This window comes from Pan troglodytes, chromosome 18 (genome assembly GCF_028858775.2).
Source record: "Pan troglodytes isolate AG18354 chromosome 18, NHGRI_mPanTro3-v2.0_pri, whole genome shotgun sequence".
In the NCBI taxonomy this organism is placed as follows: domain Eukaryota; kingdom Metazoa; phylum Chordata; class Mammalia; order Primates; family Hominidae; genus Pan; species Pan troglodytes.
Genome location: NC_072416.2, coordinates 54,894,432 through 54,913,753, shown reverse-complemented (window position 1 = coordinate 54,913,753; position 19,322 = coordinate 54,894,432). Strand labels below are relative to the sequence as shown.

The 19,322-nt window shown below is 50.7% G+C and overlaps 1 protein-coding gene and 1 pseudogene across 4 annotated transcripts in view; both read right to left on the bottom strand.

The window, feature by feature from the left end:
* Window positions 1-720: 720 nt before the first annotated feature.
* Window positions 721-19,322, bottom strand: part of SLC12A3 (solute carrier family 12 member 3) — a 49,549-nt gene continuing 30,947 nt past the window's right edge. For all 4 annotated transcript variants that reach the window (XM_510983.8, XM_009430847.5, XM_001138088.7 and 1 more), the window contains exons 23-26: window positions 15,588-15,674; window positions 12,676-12,811; window positions 10,730-10,797; window positions 721-1,982 (exon numbers count right to left, since the gene is read on the bottom strand). In XM_510983.8, the coding sequence (XP_510983.5) occupies window positions 1,841-1,982; window positions 10,730-10,797; window positions 12,676-12,811; window positions 15,588-15,674 (433 nt within the window). In that variant the 3' untranslated portion in view covers window positions 721-1,840. The remainder of the gene's footprint in view (window positions 1,983-10,729; window positions 10,798-12,675; window positions 12,812-15,587; window positions 15,675-19,322) is intronic.
* On the bottom strand, window positions 1,900-9,280 carry LOC104002634 (small ribosomal subunit protein eS24-like; annotated as a pseudogene).

Below are 19,322 nucleotides of genomic sequence, written 5' to 3'. Positions count from 1 at the left end.
ATGTCTGTTCCTTCAGCCACCCCAGTGCCATCGGAAGAAGGCACAGGCAGTCGTCCCACCAAACAACTCACCTTTACGCTTCTTGGTTATGTCTAGAGCTGCAAATACCCTCTCACTTGGCCTCACCCACTGGCATTCGATGGCAGTGCTCTTGCACCCTAGCTCTGGGGGCTCAAACACTGGGGATGTTCAATGTGTAGTGACCTGAAGGCCTTCCGTGAGCCAGGTATAGGTCCTTTCTCCATCTCCCTTGTCCTAGCTTCTCTCCCACCTCCAACCCCACTCTTAACAGCCCCTCCCTGCCAGCCCCCTCTGCCGCCTGCTCTTTCCATCTCTTGCAGGTGGCTCCTCCTCCCCTCTCCTTTCACCTGGTCTCGGGCTAGGCTTGGCTCGGACCTGCTCCTGCCTATCTGTTCCTTGCCAACCTTGCCATCTCTACACCCCTCTCCACATCTTCATTCCTGACATCCTTGTCGTCTGTTCTTAACCATGCCTGAAATCTTACCCTTGCCACTAGACTCCTTCAACCTTGCCCCTTCTTTAAAACTCTTTTTTGACTCTCCTGCCATCAATACCCCTCCTCACGTGTTCTGTCAATCTGCTTTTCTTCCCGGTGAGATGAGCTGGGAAAATGGCAATGACACCCAGCCGTGGCCTTTCCCCAGCTCAGCCAGACTCCCTGTGTGTGGACAAATGCAAGGCACAACAGAAAGGTGGCCGTGCCTTTCAAATGTGTGGGTCCCCACCCATGAGTGGATCCCAAAGTCATTTTATTGGATTGCAACCAACAGTGAAAAATAAACAGAACAGAACATACTGGAGGACGTCCCCCAGGGAAGGGTAAGTATTGTTTTGTGACATTTTTGTTTTGGTCGTTTCCGTGTGTGTGCGCTGCAAGTCTCAGTGTGAAATATATTTCTTACTGTGTGTTGCAACCAAAAAAGTTCGAAAAGTCCCTCGTCCAAAGAACCAGTGAAGACATCAAAGACCCCTTATTGAAAGTGACGGGAGTGAGAAGTGGTTCAAGAAATTTGCCTGGGCCGGGCGCAGTGGCTCAGGCCTGTAACCCCAGCACTTTGGGAGACTGAGGTGGGTGGATCACCTGAGGTCAGGAGCTCAACACCAGCCTGGTCAACATGGTGAAACCCCATCTCTACTAAAAATACAAAAATTAGCTGGGTGTGATGACAGGTGCCTGTAATCCCAGCTACTCGGGAGGCTGAGACAGAAGAAATGCTTGAACCCGGGAGGAGGTTGCAGTGACCTGAGATCATGCCATTACACCCTAGCCTGGGCAACAAGAGAAAAAACTTCATCTCAAAAATATATATATATATATATTTGCCTGGCTGTGGAGGCTCAGAGAGAGACCTGCATTCCTTAGAGAGCCTGTAGGTCCTACAGGTGAGGCTCCCATTCTCCTATTGGAGGAAGCAGGGCATGATTTAGGAACTTTCACCCAGGAAGGTCTGTAGAAACTGTCAAGATTCACGCCCAGCATTGGGACTCCAATTTGCATACAAATCAAAGACTGAACTCTTAATTAATGGTCATCAAAATCAAAAGAAATCCTTTAAAAGGAATAGGATGCTTTAGAGAGTTTTCCTTGCAGCTCCATCTGCTATTTCTCTAGCCCATAAACACAAGACCCAGGGAATGTGTCCCATGGAAGTGGAGTCCAGCCAGATTTGGAAATCTACCATCTTTTTCGGTGAGATCATCAGATGCTGCCACTTAAAGTGCAACAGAACATGAGTCTCATCCCTGTGGACTAGAGGCTATCAAGTTCCAACTTATCCCACACACTCAGAGCTGTGGACAGGGATGTCAAAGCCTGGAGTTACTGGCAGTAAAAGGTGAGCACGTTTTCCTGGTTTCCTCGGATCAGGATGACTGGAGGTCTGAGGTCCTGGGACAGGGTCTCCAGCCAGGCCATGTACAGCGAGCTGGGGCACTTCCCCTTCCTCCCTATGGGCAAAGTGCTGCAAGGCATGAAAAAGTGGTAGAAGAGAGATTACCACGGGGCCGCTCCACACGCCCAGCTCCCAGTTTGTTTTCAGAACAGCGAGTCTGTTTACTGTCCCTCAGAGCTCCTTCCACCCACCCTAAGAATGACCTCCCCACTTTCCGCACAAACATGACCCAGAATGGACCTTCTGCCGTGAAGCGTTTCTAAACAAAGCCATGGCCCACAAGCCCTATGGGATCTAGTCCTTGCCAAGCCCACGACCTCACCTCCTCCCACCCTCGCCTTGCTCACCCCCGATGCCCTGTGGCTTTCTTTCCATTCCTAAAAAAATGCCAAGCTCACTCCTGCCTCCAACCTTTGCACTTGACGTTCTCCCCACCCACCGGGAAAGGAGCAGCCCCAGCTCTGCACCTGGTCACTTCCTTTGAGTCAGGCAAGTGCACCCACCTCCTCCCTGATCACTCCTCCAGGGCAGGCCGCCCACGCCTCTTCCTCACATCACCCCACTTTACTGCCTTCAGAGCCCTCCACAGTCCCAACAGCATCTTCTGATTTATGTGCTTGTCTCCCCACATTAGAATGTTCGCTCACAAGCAGGCCAGATCTGTCTTATTCACCCCCCTTTTCCCAGTGCCTAGAACACAGTCTGATACAGTCAGGCTCAGTATATATTTGTTAAGTGGGCGACCCTTCCCTATCAGGCCACCCACTTCATGCCAGGCTTGCCTCTCCAGCCCTGTGCCGGCCTGTGGCCACAGCAATGTGATATGTTCCTGTTCATTCATTGTCCAGCTCAGCGTCTTTGTCCTGCCTCCTGCCCTGTGCAGGAGGCCCTGGGAGCAAGACTCCACCGCTGCCTATGGGGAGGCCCCTTGTCTTAACTGTGCAATGCTGCGTGAATAAAAAGATGCCCTGGGAATGCTGTCCAGCCATGTCTTCCAACTATTTCAGGAAGTGACTTTTCTACTATCTGGAGAATTCCAAAAATGCATTGGGATGGCCACAGCTGCCCAGCTCTGGGCTCCAGGAGGGTCTGTGGGCTCCAGCAGTGTCTCACAGGTCCAGCTGGTGCCGCATGAAGTGGGGGCACCAGCACCTTCCGTGGGACTCACTTGAATGTCTGTTTTCCCCAAGTACATCCCCCTGGGGAATGGGCAGGGCCCGCAGCACCGCACTCCTTCACAGGTGGGAGAACTGGGGCGGGAGGAGGATGCTGGAGCGCTGAGGTCAGAGCCAGGCTCTGGCGTCCGAGTCGTGGCTTTGCCACTTCCTCAGCCAGATGACCTTTGCAGAGTTTCTCTTCCCTAAAGCAAGCACACAAAAACCTCCCTCGCAGGATGTTTGTGATGCTAAAGCCGGCAAAGCACACGCAGGCACAGCACAATGCCTGGCACACAGTGAGCGCTCTGTAAGGTCAGCAGCTGTCATCACCACTTAGTACTGACCAGCACGCGACAGCTAAGCCAGCGGCGGCAAAGCTGGAATTCGAACCGAGGTCTTGACATCTTCCCTCCGCAGCAGCCTCTGCTCACAGCAACTCCAACCTCCTCTGAGAAGGGTAACTGGGATCCTAAACAGCTATGTCACACTTGAAGTTCCATCCACAAAGCTTCACCTGGGACAAGCCCTACCCTCCTTTAGAAAGCAATGTCCCGGGCCAGGCATGGTCACACCTGTAATCCCAGCACTTTGGGAGGCCGAGGTGGGCAGATCACTTGAGCCCAGGAGTTTGAGACTAGCCTGGGCAACATGGTGAGACCCTGTCTTTACAAAAAATACAAAAATTAGCTGGGCATGATGGCACATGCCTGTGGTCCCAGCTCCTCAGGATGCTGAGGCGGGAGGATCATTTGAGCCTGGGAGGTCGAGGCTGCAGTGAGCATGATTGCGCCACTGCACTGCAGCCTGGGCAACAGAGTGAGACTCTGTCTCAAAACAAACAAACAAAAAAAAGGTCTCAAAAATTAGGGAAGTTGGGTTGGACCAAGGCCATTTCGTTAAGCTATAGTCATCTGAGTTCAAATATTTAGTGACTTTCCAGGAGAAAGGGACATAGGAGTACCGAGACCAAACTCTCCTGACTGAGCAGTTATGCAGGAGGCGGACAACATCCAGGAAATAGTACATGATTTCAGGGACTGAATTCAGAAACTTCAAAGGCCACGAGAGAAATGGTGCCTGCACCATGGGGGTGGGGAACATCCAACACACCTGTGGCAGACTTTCAAGCTTCAGCATGGAGTTCCCTCCCCCAACACAGCCTGTCCACCTGTCCGAGAGACAGCTGTCTTTAAAATCACCCCCGCCCCCACACCAATCAATGACGTGCTCTATTCCTGCTCACAGGATGTGCATGCCTTGAGCTACTAATCTTCAGAAATAAAGCTGTTCCAGAACAAAGGAACATTTTTTCAGAATTACATCTCTTAGCCACAAAGAAAGGCGACTTCAGATCTAACCTAGATGTGAAAGACAGCCCTGCATCAGAACCACGGTCACAGGCTCCAGATGCAATTCCCACTTCCTGTCTGCAAGACCCTGGCCAAGTTGCTTAACTCCTCTGAAGCTGCTTCCTCATCTCTAAAGTGGGAGTGAGGGGGTGATTATAATAGAGTTTTGAGGCCAGGCACAGTGGCTCATGCCTGTAATCCCAGCACTTTGGGAGGCCAAGGCAGGTGGATTGCTTGAGCTCAGGAGTTGGAGACCAGCCTGGGCCAACATGGTAAAACCCTGTCTCCATAAAAAAATACAAAAAACTAGCCAGGCCTGGTGGCATGCGCCTGTAGTCCCAGCTACTCGGGAGGCTGAGGTAGGAGGATTGTTTGAGTCCCGGGAGGTGGGGGTTGCAGTGAGCTGAGATCTCACTACTGCTCTCTAGCCTGGGTGACAGAGTAAGACCCCGCCCCTAAAACAAAGAAAATTATAGGACCAAAGAGGCCCAAAGAGGCCTGAGTCACAGGTTACAGAAAGAGAAAAAACAACAAAAAAAAAAAAACAAAGAGGTTGCCGTGAGCTGAGATCCTGCCACTGCACTCCAGCCTGGGTGACAGAGTGAGATGCTCTCTTAAAATTAGGGCTTTGCAAATTCATAAGGCCTATTGCCTTGAGTACCATATAGAGGCCCAAGCCATGAAATGCAATGTTGATTATTACTATTTTGATTATTGCTGCTTGGCTTTGAGGAGGGAGTGTTTTTAGAAAAAAAGAGGCATCTGGACCCAACAGGAATATGTTGCTAGGCTAGTCAAAGCTTGCTGGGCTTTTTATGAGGCTGGTTTATCAGCTGTGCTGGGGTAGCCGAGCTCAAACCCGGGGCCATTTGATAACCCACTGATTAGTGAACAGCAATCAATCAAGTGCTGCCTCAAACCGGCTCTAGAAAATGCTCCAAGCACGCTCTCCCAGATGCTAGACAATGTGATCTAATCATTTCACGGAGGCTTGGGAGATTTTTTTTTTTTTTTCCCTTCCTCAGAATTTCTGGGCTCCACCCTAGAGCCTGGTCTGGAAGGCACTGAGGAACTTGCATTTTTCACAGTCCCCTGGTGGTTCTGATGAAGCGGACCCCCTGACTGAACTTGTAGAGAAACACTAGGCATGGCTCCAGGTTGGAGATTAGTGATGGAGAGATGCAGCTGCTCTGTCCTCCCGGTGGACTTGGCCCAATAGCTGGGGCCTCTTTGGGCAACAGCTGTAGCTACTGGCATGGGGTGGGATGCCCTGGGCAGGGGTCTTCTCTTGGGTCACTGGATTTATAATTACTTGTATTGGCAAATCCCACAAAGGCTGGTGGGTGGGGGATTGATTTTCCCTGTGAGTTTGGGGGATGGTGGTAGGGATGGGGGGTGGGAAGGGAGAGATTCCAACAGGTGGTCACCTCCCGGGATGAAATTCTTCATCTTATGGCTTAAGAGACTGAGAGACTGATTCTTTTTTTTTTTTTTGCTTTCTTTTTTTTTCTTTTGGTAGTGACAGGGTCTCACTATGTTGCCCAGGCTGGTCTCCAACTCCTGGGCTCGATCAATCCTTCAGCCTCAGCCTCCCAAAGTGCTGGGATTACAGGCATGAGCCACTATGCCCAGCTGAGACTGACTCATTTTAATGACAAATAAACTTAGAATCACAGCATGTTAGCGTGAAAGAGAATCTTGGAAATACTTTTGTTAACTCTTTATAATTAGGGAAACTGAGGCTAGAGAGACATGGGGTCTTACCCAAGGCCACACAGTGGGCTAATGGCATAGACAAAATGCACACATGCCTCTCTGAACAGAGGTGGCATTCATTAAGCCGTGGTCTGGCACACCCATGCACACCCACCAGGCACCATGCCCAAGGAAGAGTCTGGGGAGGCGTCCCAGGACAAAGCCATTTCCACTGTCTTGCGCTCAGACCCAGCGCTCACCCTGGACCAACCTTGCCCTAGGAACATTCTCTGCTAGGTGTTGGCAAGAGGTTTGGAGATAAGCCCAGCCCCTTTCCTTATCACCGTTCTCCAAGGAAACATGGGGCACTTTCTTTGTACAAAAAAATCATGTCCCTAAAGCCCCAGGAAGCATTGTTCTGGGCAGAGCCAGCTTCCTGGGTGTGCAACCAGCACAGTCACATGGGGCCTTCTGCTCAGGAGGGTCCCTTGTTTATCTAATGCCCTGCTCTCACTGTCTTGACATTCTTCTTTTTTTCTTTTTTTCTAATGCCTTAAGTCACACAAGAAAATGTTGCAAGTGGCAGTTCAACCCAATTGACTACACTATAAATTATATCACTATCTGCAGCTGGGCACCGTGGCTCACGCCTGTAATCCCAGCACTTTGGGAGGCTGAGGTGGGTGGATCACCTGAGGTCAGGAGTTTGAGATCAGCCTGGCCACCATGGTGCAACCCCATCTCTACTAAAAATACAAAAAATTAGCCGGGCGAGGTGGTGGTATTCAGGAGGCTGAGGCAGGAGAATCACTTGAACCCAGGAGGCGGAGGTTGCAGTGAGCTGAGATCTCACCACTGCACTCCAGCCTGGGTGACAGAGTGACTCTGCCTCAAAAAAAAAAAAAAAAAAAAAAAGTTATATCACTATCTGAGAAATAAATACAATCATTCTTTAAAAAAAAAAAAAAAAAAGCACACACTGGCACTGGGGACATTGGGCATGAGGAATACTGAGTCCCAGGGGCAGACTGACAATGGTCTGCTTCTGGTCTGTTGTTAGACTTCTGCACTCTTACACCCATCTGCTAAGAAGGGTTTGCACACTGCATAGGATATTAGGAATCATGAAGAATTCTACATGCTCTACTGTCTACTGGCACATAGGAAGTGATTGGGAAGAAGAGAAACTATAAGTCAGAACCATTTGCTACAGTCTGAATATTCATGTCCCCCCAAAATTCACACGTTGAAATCCATATCCCCAGAGTGATGGTTTTAGGAGGTGGGGCCTTTGGGAGATGATGAGGTTATGAGAGTGGAGCCCTGTGACCTACGAATAGGATTAGTGCTCTTATAAAGAGGCCCCAGAGAGCTCCCTGGCTCCCTCTGCCAAGTGAGGACACAGAAAGAAGGCCCATCCATGAGTCAGGAAAGGAGCCCTGCCTCTGACTCTGAATTTACCATGCTTTGATCTAGGACTTCCCAGCCTCTAGAACCATAAGAAATAAATTTCTGTTATTGATAAGCCCAGTCTAGGGTATTTTGCTATAGCAGCCTGAATGTTCTAAGACATGATTTCTGAAAACTGCTGTCGTGTATGGAAGTAGCGTTTGAGTATTATCCAAGCACATTTCTAGCTCTGTCATCCAGGCTGGAGTGCAGTGGCATGATCTTGGCTCACGGCAACCTCTGCCTCCCAGGTTCAAGCAACTCTCCTGTCTCAGCCTCCCAAGTAGCTGGGATTACAGGTGTGCACCACCATGCCTGGCTAATTTTTTTGTATTTTTAGTAGAGATGGGGTTTCACCATGTTGGCCAGGCTGGTCTCAAACTCCTGACCTCAAGTGATCCACCCGCCTTGGCCTCCCAAAGTGCTGGGATTACAGGCGTGAGCCACCATGCCCAGCCCCAAGCACGTTTCTAATTGCCTGAACCACTCTCCTGGTGACAAAATTCCGCTAATTGGTAAAAGCAAAAATTTTACCTCTGTCCTGTCAATGAAGAGTAACTGGTGCTGGTGCCTTTTGAATTCTCCTGGGCATCTTTTTTTCATGTGAGAGTTTTTAGTTTATTAATCTTCTTGTAAAAAATCCACAATGGCTGCAGATAACATCACTGCCGCCCCTTTACTCCTTTGGCTGTGATCCAATCTCCAGCCCACCTTTTTTGCCAGCACCAACGTGGCCTTTACAGTCCCCTTAACTTCCTTCATTCTGTTCTTGCATTCCTTTCATTGCTTTCTTGAGGTCTTTTTCTTCTCATACAGGTCATGTCTTGCAAGTCTATGTTTGGGTTCACTTTTCTTTGCATAATCCAAGGAATCATAAATCATGCCAAAGCTAGTTGTCTTGCCACCACCAAAATTAGTTCTAAATCCAAATGCAAAGATGATATCCAGTGTGGTCTTGTATATTTTGGCCAGTTGGTCCTGAATTTCTATCTTAGGTACTGTTGCCTTCCCAGGGTGAAGGACATAGATGACCATTTGTTTCCTCTGAAGTAGTCAGTTGGTCACGACCTTCCTAGTTTGGATACTTACTGATTCATTCAGGATGGCAGTCAGTCCTCAGACATCCAGGGAGGAAAAACCCTCATGGACATCTTAAGACAGACTGGAGGTCCAGAAACCTCCAGGTCAGGTCTCCAAACTGGTTGCTCAGCTTCTAGCCTTTGATGAGACCTAGGAGGATGCGTATCCTCAAGCTTTATCTACTTATCTGCTAGAAGCCATTGGCCAATTTCAGTCTGAACCCATTTGCTGTTTTGATCTTCTCAAAGGGGCACTTACACTACATAAAAGAAACATTGCTGGTGCTCTCCTGAAAGAGGGTATTGCAGACACAGCAGTAAGGGATGCATGCAACTTATACAGTACTCAAGCAACAGAAGTAGGGGGAAAATAGTTTGAGTTGCTTTTATCACCCTCAATGGACCACTTGTTCTGAGGTCTCCTCTCATGAATCTAATATCCTTAGATCCTGGCATCTGCAGTCTAGGTCAAATGGTGACAAGTCTGGGAATGGGTTGTATCACCAGAGCTGAAGGATCCCTCCTATCTGAGCACATCTTCCTAGAACAGTGTGTGGCGCTAGGTTTTTGGGGACCTTCTTGCCAGAGAAAGCAAGCTTGATGAGGCACTTGTGGTTGCTCTCCAAGGCAGGATGCATTTTGCAGATTTATGGAAACGTTCAAACAGGTGAAGGTTGAAAAATGATACCCTGACGTTTCATGCCTACGTCATCATCTGTCTACATCAATGATCAAACTATGATCAGTTGTGTTGAACCCCCACCCCCTCCTCCTTTCCACCACTGTGAGATTTTTTAAAAAACAAATTCCATACATCCTATGTGAGGATGTAAGGGAGACTGCTTTGAAAGGGAAGACCACAGACCTTCTTAATATTTTCTGAGCAAGGTGCCCCACATTTTCATTTTGTCCTAGGCCTTGCAAATTGTGTAGTTGGTCCTGGCTTCAGGCTATGAACAAGCAGTTTCCACGAACATTTCGGCTGTCCTGCAGAACCTGGCATCTGCAGTCCAGGTCAGATGGTGACAGGTCTGGGAGTGGGGTGCATCACCAGAGCCAAAAGATCCCTTCTGTCTGATTCTCAGGTGGTTGGCCCCCAGGAAATGTAGGAGAGGCCAGTTACTTGCCTTGGCAAAGACCCCTTGTCCCCTGAGCTGAGGGCTTGGCTGATCATGTTCTTCTTCTTCCTTTTTTTTTTTTTTTTTTTTTGGAGACAGAGTTTCGCTCTTGTTGCCCAGGCTGGAGTGAAATGGTGCAACCTCGGCTCACCGCAACCTCTGCCTCCCAGGTTCAAGCAATTCTCCTGCCTCAGCCTCCTGAGTAGCTGGGATTACAGGTATGCACCACCACGCCCAGCTAATTTTGTATTTTTAGTAGAGACGGGGTTTCTCCATGTTGGTCAGGCTGGTCTCGACCTCCCGACCTCAGGTGATCTGCCCGCCTCAGCCTCTCAAAGTGCTGGGATTACAGGCGTGAGCCACCACGCCCGGCCAATCATGTTCTTCTTACAGGCCTCAGAGAGAGCAGAGCCACCCTGAGACCTTTGCTGCATAGCTCTCACCTTCCATCCCACATTCTGCTTGCTCAGCCCTGGCTAACACACCCAGGGGTAGCTCAGAACTGGACGTGGGTCCAGTAGGAACAGCCAGGGCTAGGACAGGCCTCTGTTTCTGTTGCTCAGGCTTGGAACCAACATCAGCTGGGAATGGCCGATAGCCAAGGAGGGCCAAGTAGTTCCTGAACAACCAGGAGTTGATGTCCCTCTGGAAAGAGCTGGGTTCCCTCTTTGCCAAGTGGAATTTGGTAGGAAAAGGCAGCCAACAGGAAACAGCAATGGCAAGGGGAGGTCACTGATGCCTGGGACACGTGAGGCCCTCGACCCCTGCCAGCTGGAGCTCAGGTGTGGGGCAGGCTCAGGCCCAGCCACATGCTAAGAATCACCAGGGCTATGTTTATGGGAACTTTGGCCCTTCTGCTTCCTAGGGGAAGGCTTGGGCCCTCCGTGGTGCCCCTGCTGAGCCCCTTCCCAGAGCTGAGACACCTGACTCTGGACAGACTGGTCCTCCCACCAGCCAGGCACTACTTACATGACGATGAGAGCAGCATCTCGGGAGTAATCCAGCAGAATCTCATTCAGCCTCACCTGCCGAAGGGACTGGGCAGGAGAAAGCCGAGTGGTCACTTCCCATATCATCGAAGTCACTCAATCCTTCACCACGTCTATGGCCTCATTAACATTTTCAACTGGATTCATGATTTACCTGTAGACTCTGCTGCCTCATAAATTCTTATAGAGTCTCCTGTCTCCAGGAAGAAGGGGACCCTCAGAGTAATGGAGCACCAAGCTCACCTCCTCCAAGAAGCATTCTGTGGCTTTTCCTTGCCTGACTTTATGACCATAACCAGCAGGGTAGAGGGAAGAGAGAACACCTTACTAGGTTCAGATCTCAGCTCTCACATTTCGTAGCAGAGAGAACTTGAGCAAGTCAGGTTGCCTCCCTGACCTTCACCGTCTTCATCTGTAAAATGGGTATGATGATACCTTCTCCAGGGGAATTTGGGGAGGATCAAATGAGACAACCTATGCAAAAGCACCCGGCAGAGGGCCTGGTACACAAAAATACTCTATAAAAGAGAGGTTGCCCCACTTCTTCTGTAACAGAATATTGGAAGGTCTTCTTCGGACATGAGGTTTTATTCAGCATTTTCCAAAGAGCCAGATGGCTGCATGGGCCCTTTGGGGCAGGGTCTCGGGGCTGACAGATTAGAGAAGTCCCCAAAACTTGCGTGGGACTGGGTTGGGGGTGGGAGACTCCTTCCAACCCAAGGCCTAGCTCAAATTATTCAGAAATGATTGACACTCAGGAACTGATCGTGGACGGATGCCCTATCCTGGAGACCAAGAGACCGAGGGGAAGGGAGTTAACCTGGGTAAGGGATTCTGGACCTTGCACTGTAGTTATTTGGGGCATACAAGTCCTTGTTGTGGGAAGTGTCCTGCACATCGTAGGATGTTTGGCAGCATCGCAGGTCTCTCCTCACTGCCTGACAGTAGCAGCCCCACCCCTGAGTTGTGGCAAACAATAATGTCTCCAGAGATTGCCAAATGTCCCCCAGGGGGTAAGCTCACTTGTGGTGGAGAATGACTGACACTGGGGGTAGAAGTAGGACCCGGCCCCTGCGCCCATCGCTCTTGCTCGCACTCCTAGAGCCTGCCCCACCTTGACACAGTCAGAGCATGGCTACAGGCACACACCCTTTCTTAGCCCTTAGAGTCCTGAAGGTGCTGTCCAGGAAGGGGCACCATAGCTCTGAGCTGTGGCAGGGGTAGGGTCTAGAGGCTAAGCAGGGAAGGTCAGGCAGCCGTGTTGGCCCACAGGACAATTTTTTTTTTTTTTTTTTGAGACGGAGTCTCACTCTGTCACCCAGGCTGGAGTGCAATGGCACAATCTTGGCTCACTGCAACCTCTGCCTCCCAGGTTCAAGCGATTCTCCTGCCTCAGCCTCCCGAGTAGCTAGGATTACAGGTGCCTGCCACCATGCCCAGCTAATTTTTTTTGTATTTTTAGTAGAGATGGGGTCTCACCATGTTGGTCAGGCTGGTCTTGAACTCCTGACCTCAAGTGATCCACCTGCCTCGGCCTCCCAAAGTGCTGGGATTACAGGGGTGAGCCACCACGCCCGGCCTAACAGGACTAATTATACCTTGGCTGTCACCATGAGTCTCAGAAATCTCTTCCACCCGGCATAGAGGAAGTATGGAGGAGGAGGAGGACTCCGGGCAGTCAAGCCCACTGCCGGAGCTCACTCAAGATGGGCAGGAGGACCAGGCTCCCAGGTCAAGGATAGCACTGAGTTCCACAGCCGGGTTACCCATCAGCCTGAGCGACTGTGGCTTGAGGATACCTCAGGGGCCGGAGTGGAAGGCAGGGTGGAGGATCGAGGGAAGGGGCTGGGGGAGCTCAAGACATGCAGGACACCCGTCCTTGACCCAGTGATGTGTCGCGTTTCCCACCCCCACCCCTCTCTGCACCTTGACTCTGTTCTTCGTAATCTCCTCATCTGAGATCTTCCAGGGGCAGTCCCGCCGCATCTCGTTGACAGTGGCCTCATCCTTGAAGCCATCATTCAGACGGAAGGGTGCAATCATGTCCTCAAACCTCTTGGTGCTGGGGACGAGAGAGTGGGTTGAGGCCGGCTGAGATGATAACCCCATTTCTAGGGGTGCCAGGTCCCTGCGGGGAGCTGGCAGTGTTGCCACAGCTCCCATTTTCAGGCTGAAACCCATCGGACACTGCCATTTACAAAGTGGCTTCCATGTTGAATTCAGCTCTGCTGGCTGGGTCTGGCATCCAACTGAACTTTCACAAGTTGCCCACAACCACTGACCTGTGACCCACCCGACCATCCAGCAGGTATTTACAGAGCATGATTCTGTACCAGGCTCTGTGCTACACAACAGTGAACAAATCAGATTGTGTCCCCAGTCCTCACAGAGCCACGGTGATAAGCAAGTAGCAAATAAGTATGAAGTGGAAGCTTATGAAGGGACAACCAAGTACTGGGACAGAGAATAATGGGTGGGGAAGGCCCTTCTGGGACCTGAAGGAACTCTGTCCTTGCAAAACCAGCCATGCATGGGACACAGGGTGCAGAAGCGAACAGAACTGAACATGCAGAAGCCCTGAGGCAGAGCGTGTTTGGCTCATATGAGGAGCAGTGAAGGATCCTGTGTGCTGGAGCAAGGTGAGTGCAGGGAAGGGTGGGAGGAGGTGAGGACAGGCAGGCAGAGACAGCCCAGTCAGGCAGGGCTTCCTTATCTGCCCCAAGTGAGACCAGAAGCTGCTGGGGGGTCTTCTGTGCGATGTGACTCACATCATTAAAGACAGAGATTTAGGGCTGGGGCCGGGCACAGTGGCTCACGCCTGTAATACCAGCACTTTGGGAGGCTGAGGCGGGTGGATCGCCTGAGGTCAGAAGTTCGAGACCAGCCTGTCCAACCTGACGAAGTGCTGTCTCTACTAAAAATACAAAAATTAGCTGGGTGTGGTGGCACACACCTGTAATCCCAGCTACTCAGAGGGCTGAGGCAGGAGACTCACTTGAACCCGGGATGTGGAGGTTGCAGTGAGCTGAGATGGTACCACTGTACTCCAACCTGGGTGATGGAGTGAGACTGTCTCAAAAAAAAAAAAAAAAAGAGAGAGAGAGAGAGATGTAGGGCTGATTGGCATTCAGATGATGCTATCTGAAGCCACAAGGATGGATGAGCTCACCTGGGACAGAGTAAATGGAGAGAAGGGAAAAGGGTCAGGGCCAAACCCCAAGGATGCCAGCAAGGGCAAGTGAGGTCAAGGAGGAAGAACCAGCAGAGGAACTGGAGGAAGGGCCCCTGATGCAGGAGGAAACCAGTGGAAGGGGTGTCTTGGAAGCCAAAAGAAGGAACGGTCTCAAGAAGGATCACTGTCAAGTGCAGCTGAAAGGTAGAGAGAGGACTCTGTGGGTGTGGCAACGTGGAGGTCACTGATGATGCTGGCAAGAGTGGTCTCAGACAGCGGGGGCAGTGGGTTGGGAGCGGGAGGATTAGGGGAAAGGAGGAGGGGTCAACAAAGAGTGCAAACATCTTGGAGTCTGGCTGTGCCAAGGAGGAGAGAAATGGTCCAGGAGCTGGAGGCAGATGAAAGGTCAATGGAGGGGATTTTTAAAATAAGATGCTAGGCTGGGCGCAGTGGCTCACGCCTGTAATCTCAGCACTTTGGGAGGCCAAGGCAGGTGGGTCACCTGAGGTCAGGAGTTTGAGACCAGCCTGGCCAACATGGTGAAACCCCATCTCTACTAAAAATACCAAATTTAGCCGGGTACGGTGGTGTGCTCCGATAATCCCAGCTACTTGGGAGGCTGAGGCAGGAGAATTGCTCGAACCTGGGAGGCAGAGGTTGCAGTGAGCTGGGATTGCGCCACTGCACTCCAGCCTGGGTGACAGAGCAAGACTCTATCTCATAAATAAATAAATAAATAAATATAAATAAATAAATAAATAAAAATCAGATGGTAGATGGGGTCTGTATGTTGCTCCTGCTGTCTCTTCTTCCTGGAAGATCTCCCTGATCTCTTTTTGATCATCAAGGCCAGCCTTTCGCAAGGCTTTGCTTTTCCACCAACAGAGACAATCCTACTCTCCTTGGCACCCTGATCTGTCTCTGCAGCATTGCAACTGCCCTTGGCTTTCACCAGCCTGCAGCCATGCTTGGAGGATGGGGCTGCAGATTCCTCATCTCTGCCTCTGCAGCACCAAGCACAGCTCCTAACAAATGGTTGGAGCCAATGTATGCATCACTATTACACAGCTCCTTTCTGCTTGTCTTGATTTCCTTCCCTGTCCAGATGGGGGACATCCTTATGGCTGGGAGACGTAAGAGAAAAGTTAGGGCTAGGAGGTCAGGAGGAAACATACCTTAGTGAGGAGACAGTCCTAGAAAACCTCACGCACACTGATTGACAAAATACAAATCCTGTTTGTAAATGTCTTATTTGAGGAAGACGGAGTTACACCATTCGGAAAGCAAACAGTCTCTGCTGAACCTGCCATTGGTCACTGCTACAAATTCACACAGGGGTTTGCTTAAAATCTGTGCTCTTGCCCTTGCGTGGAAGGAGGAAGGAAGTTGTTGCCCAGGTCACTCACCTTTTCCCCTCTCCCAGCACCAATGTGTTAACACAATGTCAGGGGCTGCAGCCGCCTTGCCCTGTGGTCCCCTCAGCCCCAGGGAGGGGACAGGCCCCGGCCACAGCCACTGCAGAAGTTGTGCCCTCTGACACATCTAGGAAGGGCTTGGAGGAGAGACCCTTGCTCCTAGTTTACCAAGGAAAAAGGGGGCAGCCGGCGGAGGGGTCTCCAGACACACAGTTGGCCCTTCTGCCTGGAAGCCCCAAAACAGAACTTACTGCTCAGCCCGAGGGTTCTGGTTGATGTCAGGGAGGATGTGGACTTCATGGAATCCCAGTCGGAACTTGCTCAGCAGAGAAATGATCCTGGAGGACACATGGAGAGGTTTATTGTTATTACTTTTTCTTGAGACAGCGTCTTGCTCTGTCTCCCAGGCTGGAGTGCAGTGGTGCAATCTCGATTCACTGCAACCTCTGCCTCCCAGGTTCAAGCGATTCTCATGCCCCAGCCTCCCAAGTAGTTGGGATTACAGATGTGTGCCACCACGCTTGGCTAATTTTTGTATTTTTAGTAGAGACAGGGTTTCGCCATGTTGGCCTCGGGTGATCCTCCTGCCTCGGCCTCCCAAAGTGCTGGCATTATAGGCTGGAGCCACCATGCTCAGCCTGAGAGTTTTAAAAATGTATTTCTTCATTCAACTAATTTTCACTGAGCACCTACTGACTACATAGCAGTGAGGAAAATAGATCAAAGCCTGCCCTTGTAGAACATGGGGGTAGGGGCAGACAGGAAACGAATACCCATAAAATGGGTTAGATGATGACAAGTGAAATGGAAAAGTAATTGATCAGACTTTCCCAAGTATCTGGTGGCCATCTCTGTACTAGCGCACCCCAAATTTTCACATGTCTACGCATCTGCTGAGGATCTTGTTACCACGCTGATTCTGATTCGGCTGGTCTGGGGTGAGGCCTGGGATTCTGCATTTCTAACACACTCCCAGGGGATGCAATGCTGCTGGTCCACAGACAACACTTTGAGTAACAAAGGTCTAGGGAATAGGAAAGTTGAATAAAGGAAATTCTAGAGCGGCTGAGGAAGCGAAGATAACCCACAAGAAACTAGGTACAGACCCAGGAGTAGCAAGACAGACGGCGCTGACTTAGCATCTAACAGGGAAGGAGAAGCCTACTGTGGTTTGTAGCAGTCAGGGAAGACTTCACAGAGGTGGCGGTCTGGCTGGACGGTGAAAGAGGGGTAAGATTGTTACAGGCCAAAGTGGGTGGGGCAGGGGAGGGTCTACACTGATATTACCCAAGAAGCCTTCAAAACAATATACCTGGCCGGGCGCAGTGGCTCATGCCTGTAATCCCAGCACTTTGAGAGGCCGAGGCGGGTGGATCATGAGGTCAGGAGATCAAGACCATCCTGACTAACACAGTGAAACCCCGTCTCTACTAAAAATACAAAAAATTAGCCGGCCGTGGTGGCAGGTGCCTGTAGTCCCAGCTACTCGGGAGGCTGAGGCAGGAGAATGGTGTGAACCTGGGAGGTGGAGCTTGCAGTAAGCCGACTGCACTCCAGCCTGGGTGACAGAGCAAGACTCCATCTCAAAAAAAACAAAACAAAACAAAACAAAATCAAACCAACAAAAAAATACACCTGCCTGGACCCTTCCCCCGACCCCCTTGCCCACCATTGAGTCAGAACCCCTGGGAAGGACATGGTTTTGGTAATGCCCCAGGTGATTCCGATGTGCCAGCCTGGTTAGGGACCACTGGACTGGTTGGTGGGGAACAGTCAAAAGGAGGGAAGGCATCGGGGTGCAGGGGGGTGGAACAGGGCAGTGAGGAGCTGGCTGGGATGCATGGAGTGTGCTGGGAGAGAGGAAGAAATGGGAAACAAGTCTGGAGGACCAGGCTGGGACCCAGCAGGCAAGCCGCTGCTGGTCCCTGATCTTGGGGAGTGAAATTTTGAAAGCAGAGCTGTGGGCAGATTTGTCTTGGTGTGCAGTAGAAGCGGAGGCTGGCAGGCTTGGGCAGTGCCTAGGCAAGGGCAGCATAGACCTGCCCCAGGATTATGTAGAGAGCAGAGGATGTGGCCCAAGAAGGGACAGAGGGAGGCAGAGAAGGGTTACCTAACCTTCCCACCAAGGACATGCTGTTAGCCCAGGCTTCCATAGCCTTGAGCTATACCAAACCTACTGAACCCAGCTTCCATTCAGAGCCAGGACAGGAAGCAGAGACTGCAGAGCAATCTCGTATCTTATTTACTTTTTGGAGATCACAGAGAAGGCAGATGCTGCTTTTCCCAAGCAACACTTTCCTTAGCATTGCTGAAAAGGGGCTTTCCCAGGAGAAAGTTCTTAGTGGGGGTGAGGACAAAGTGATAGGATTGCTGGGTTTCCCTTAACTCACACTGCGGGTGATAGAGAATGGAGCACGAGAGGCCATCCTGGCATAGGACCGGGTGGTGTAGGCCGGGGGATCCCCTCCTACTCTGACCCTGGGGCATCACAGCCAAGATAGTTGCAAAGAGCACTAGAGACCGGGCAGGAGTTCTTCTCTTTGGCTAATTAATTGGATGACTTTGGGCAAACTGCCCCATCTGTCTGTATCCTCCAGCCAACCTCCAGCCTACCACCTCCCACCTCACCTGAACTTGCTCAAAGCAGCAGCTGCCCAATTCCACCTGCCGACATCTGTCAACTCCATACTTGTGTGCCACCTGCCTTACTATTTACTTCCTTTTCTGTTTAAACCAACTCACATTCTGAATTAGATACTTTTTTTTTTTTTGAGATGGAGTCTTGCTCTGTTGCCCAGGCTGGAGTACAGTGGCACGATCTCGGCTCACTGCAACCTTCGCCTCCCAGGTGTAAGTAATCCTCCTGTCTCAGCCTCCTGAGTAGTTGGGACTGCAGGCACATGCTACCATGCCAAGCTAATTTTTGTATTTTTAGTAGAGGTGGGGTTTCACCATATTGGTCAGGCTGGTTTTGAGCTCCTGACCTCGGCTGATTCACCCACCTTGGTCTCCCAAAGTGCTGAGATTGCAAGCATAAGCCACCACGCCTGGACCAAACTTAGATACATTTCAAAGGGAAATTTTATATCATTATAAAATATTATTATTTAAAAAATAGAGATAGCATCTGTTCTTTCACCCAGGCTAGAGTGCAGTGGTGCAATCATAGCTCACTGCAGCCTTGATCTGGGCTCAGTGATCCTCCTGCCTCAGCCTCAAGTAGCTAGTACTACAGGCACATGCCACCATTCACAGTTAATTTTTTTTAAAGTTTTTTGGTAGAGATGGGCTCTCACTATGTTGCCCAGCCTGGTCTCAAACCCTTGGCCTCAAGCAATCCCCTGCCTTGGCCTGCTGCCAGAGTGCCAAGATTTATAGGCAGAGCCACTGTGCCCAGCCAACATCACAATTTTAAACAGAAAACCAGCACCTCTTGCCAGGGAGAGGTGTCCAATAAAACCCATGTCGATAAACCAGGGTCACTAAGTTCTGGCCAGATGCCATTGCCTGCCAAGCCCATGCGTCCAGCCTACTCCTCTTGCTCAGGGAGACAAGCACAGGTTACCAAAGGGAAGGACGGGCCAAGGCTAAACCAGGACTTTCTGCAGAATCAGCCCCAGAATTGGAGGAGAATTAAAAGGCACTTCTCACCAAAAGACTCAGTGGTATTTGCTGCCTCAACCCCTGGCCACTAAAGTCACCTCTTGTCTCACCCAGAGTCTGCATCCCATGCATTGGAGACACTGCCTTAAAGCAGGGGCCCCTGATCCCTGGGGCTGCCAACAGGTACTGGCCATGGCCTGTTAGGAACCGGGTGCATGGCAGTGAACGCAGCTTTATCTGTATTTACAGCCACTCCTCATCGCTTTCATTACCATCTGACCTCTGCCTCCTGTCAGATCAGCAGTGGCATTTGACTCTTAGAGGGCCACGAACCCTCTTGCAGGATCTTAGAGGGCCACGAACCCTCCTGATGATCTGTCACT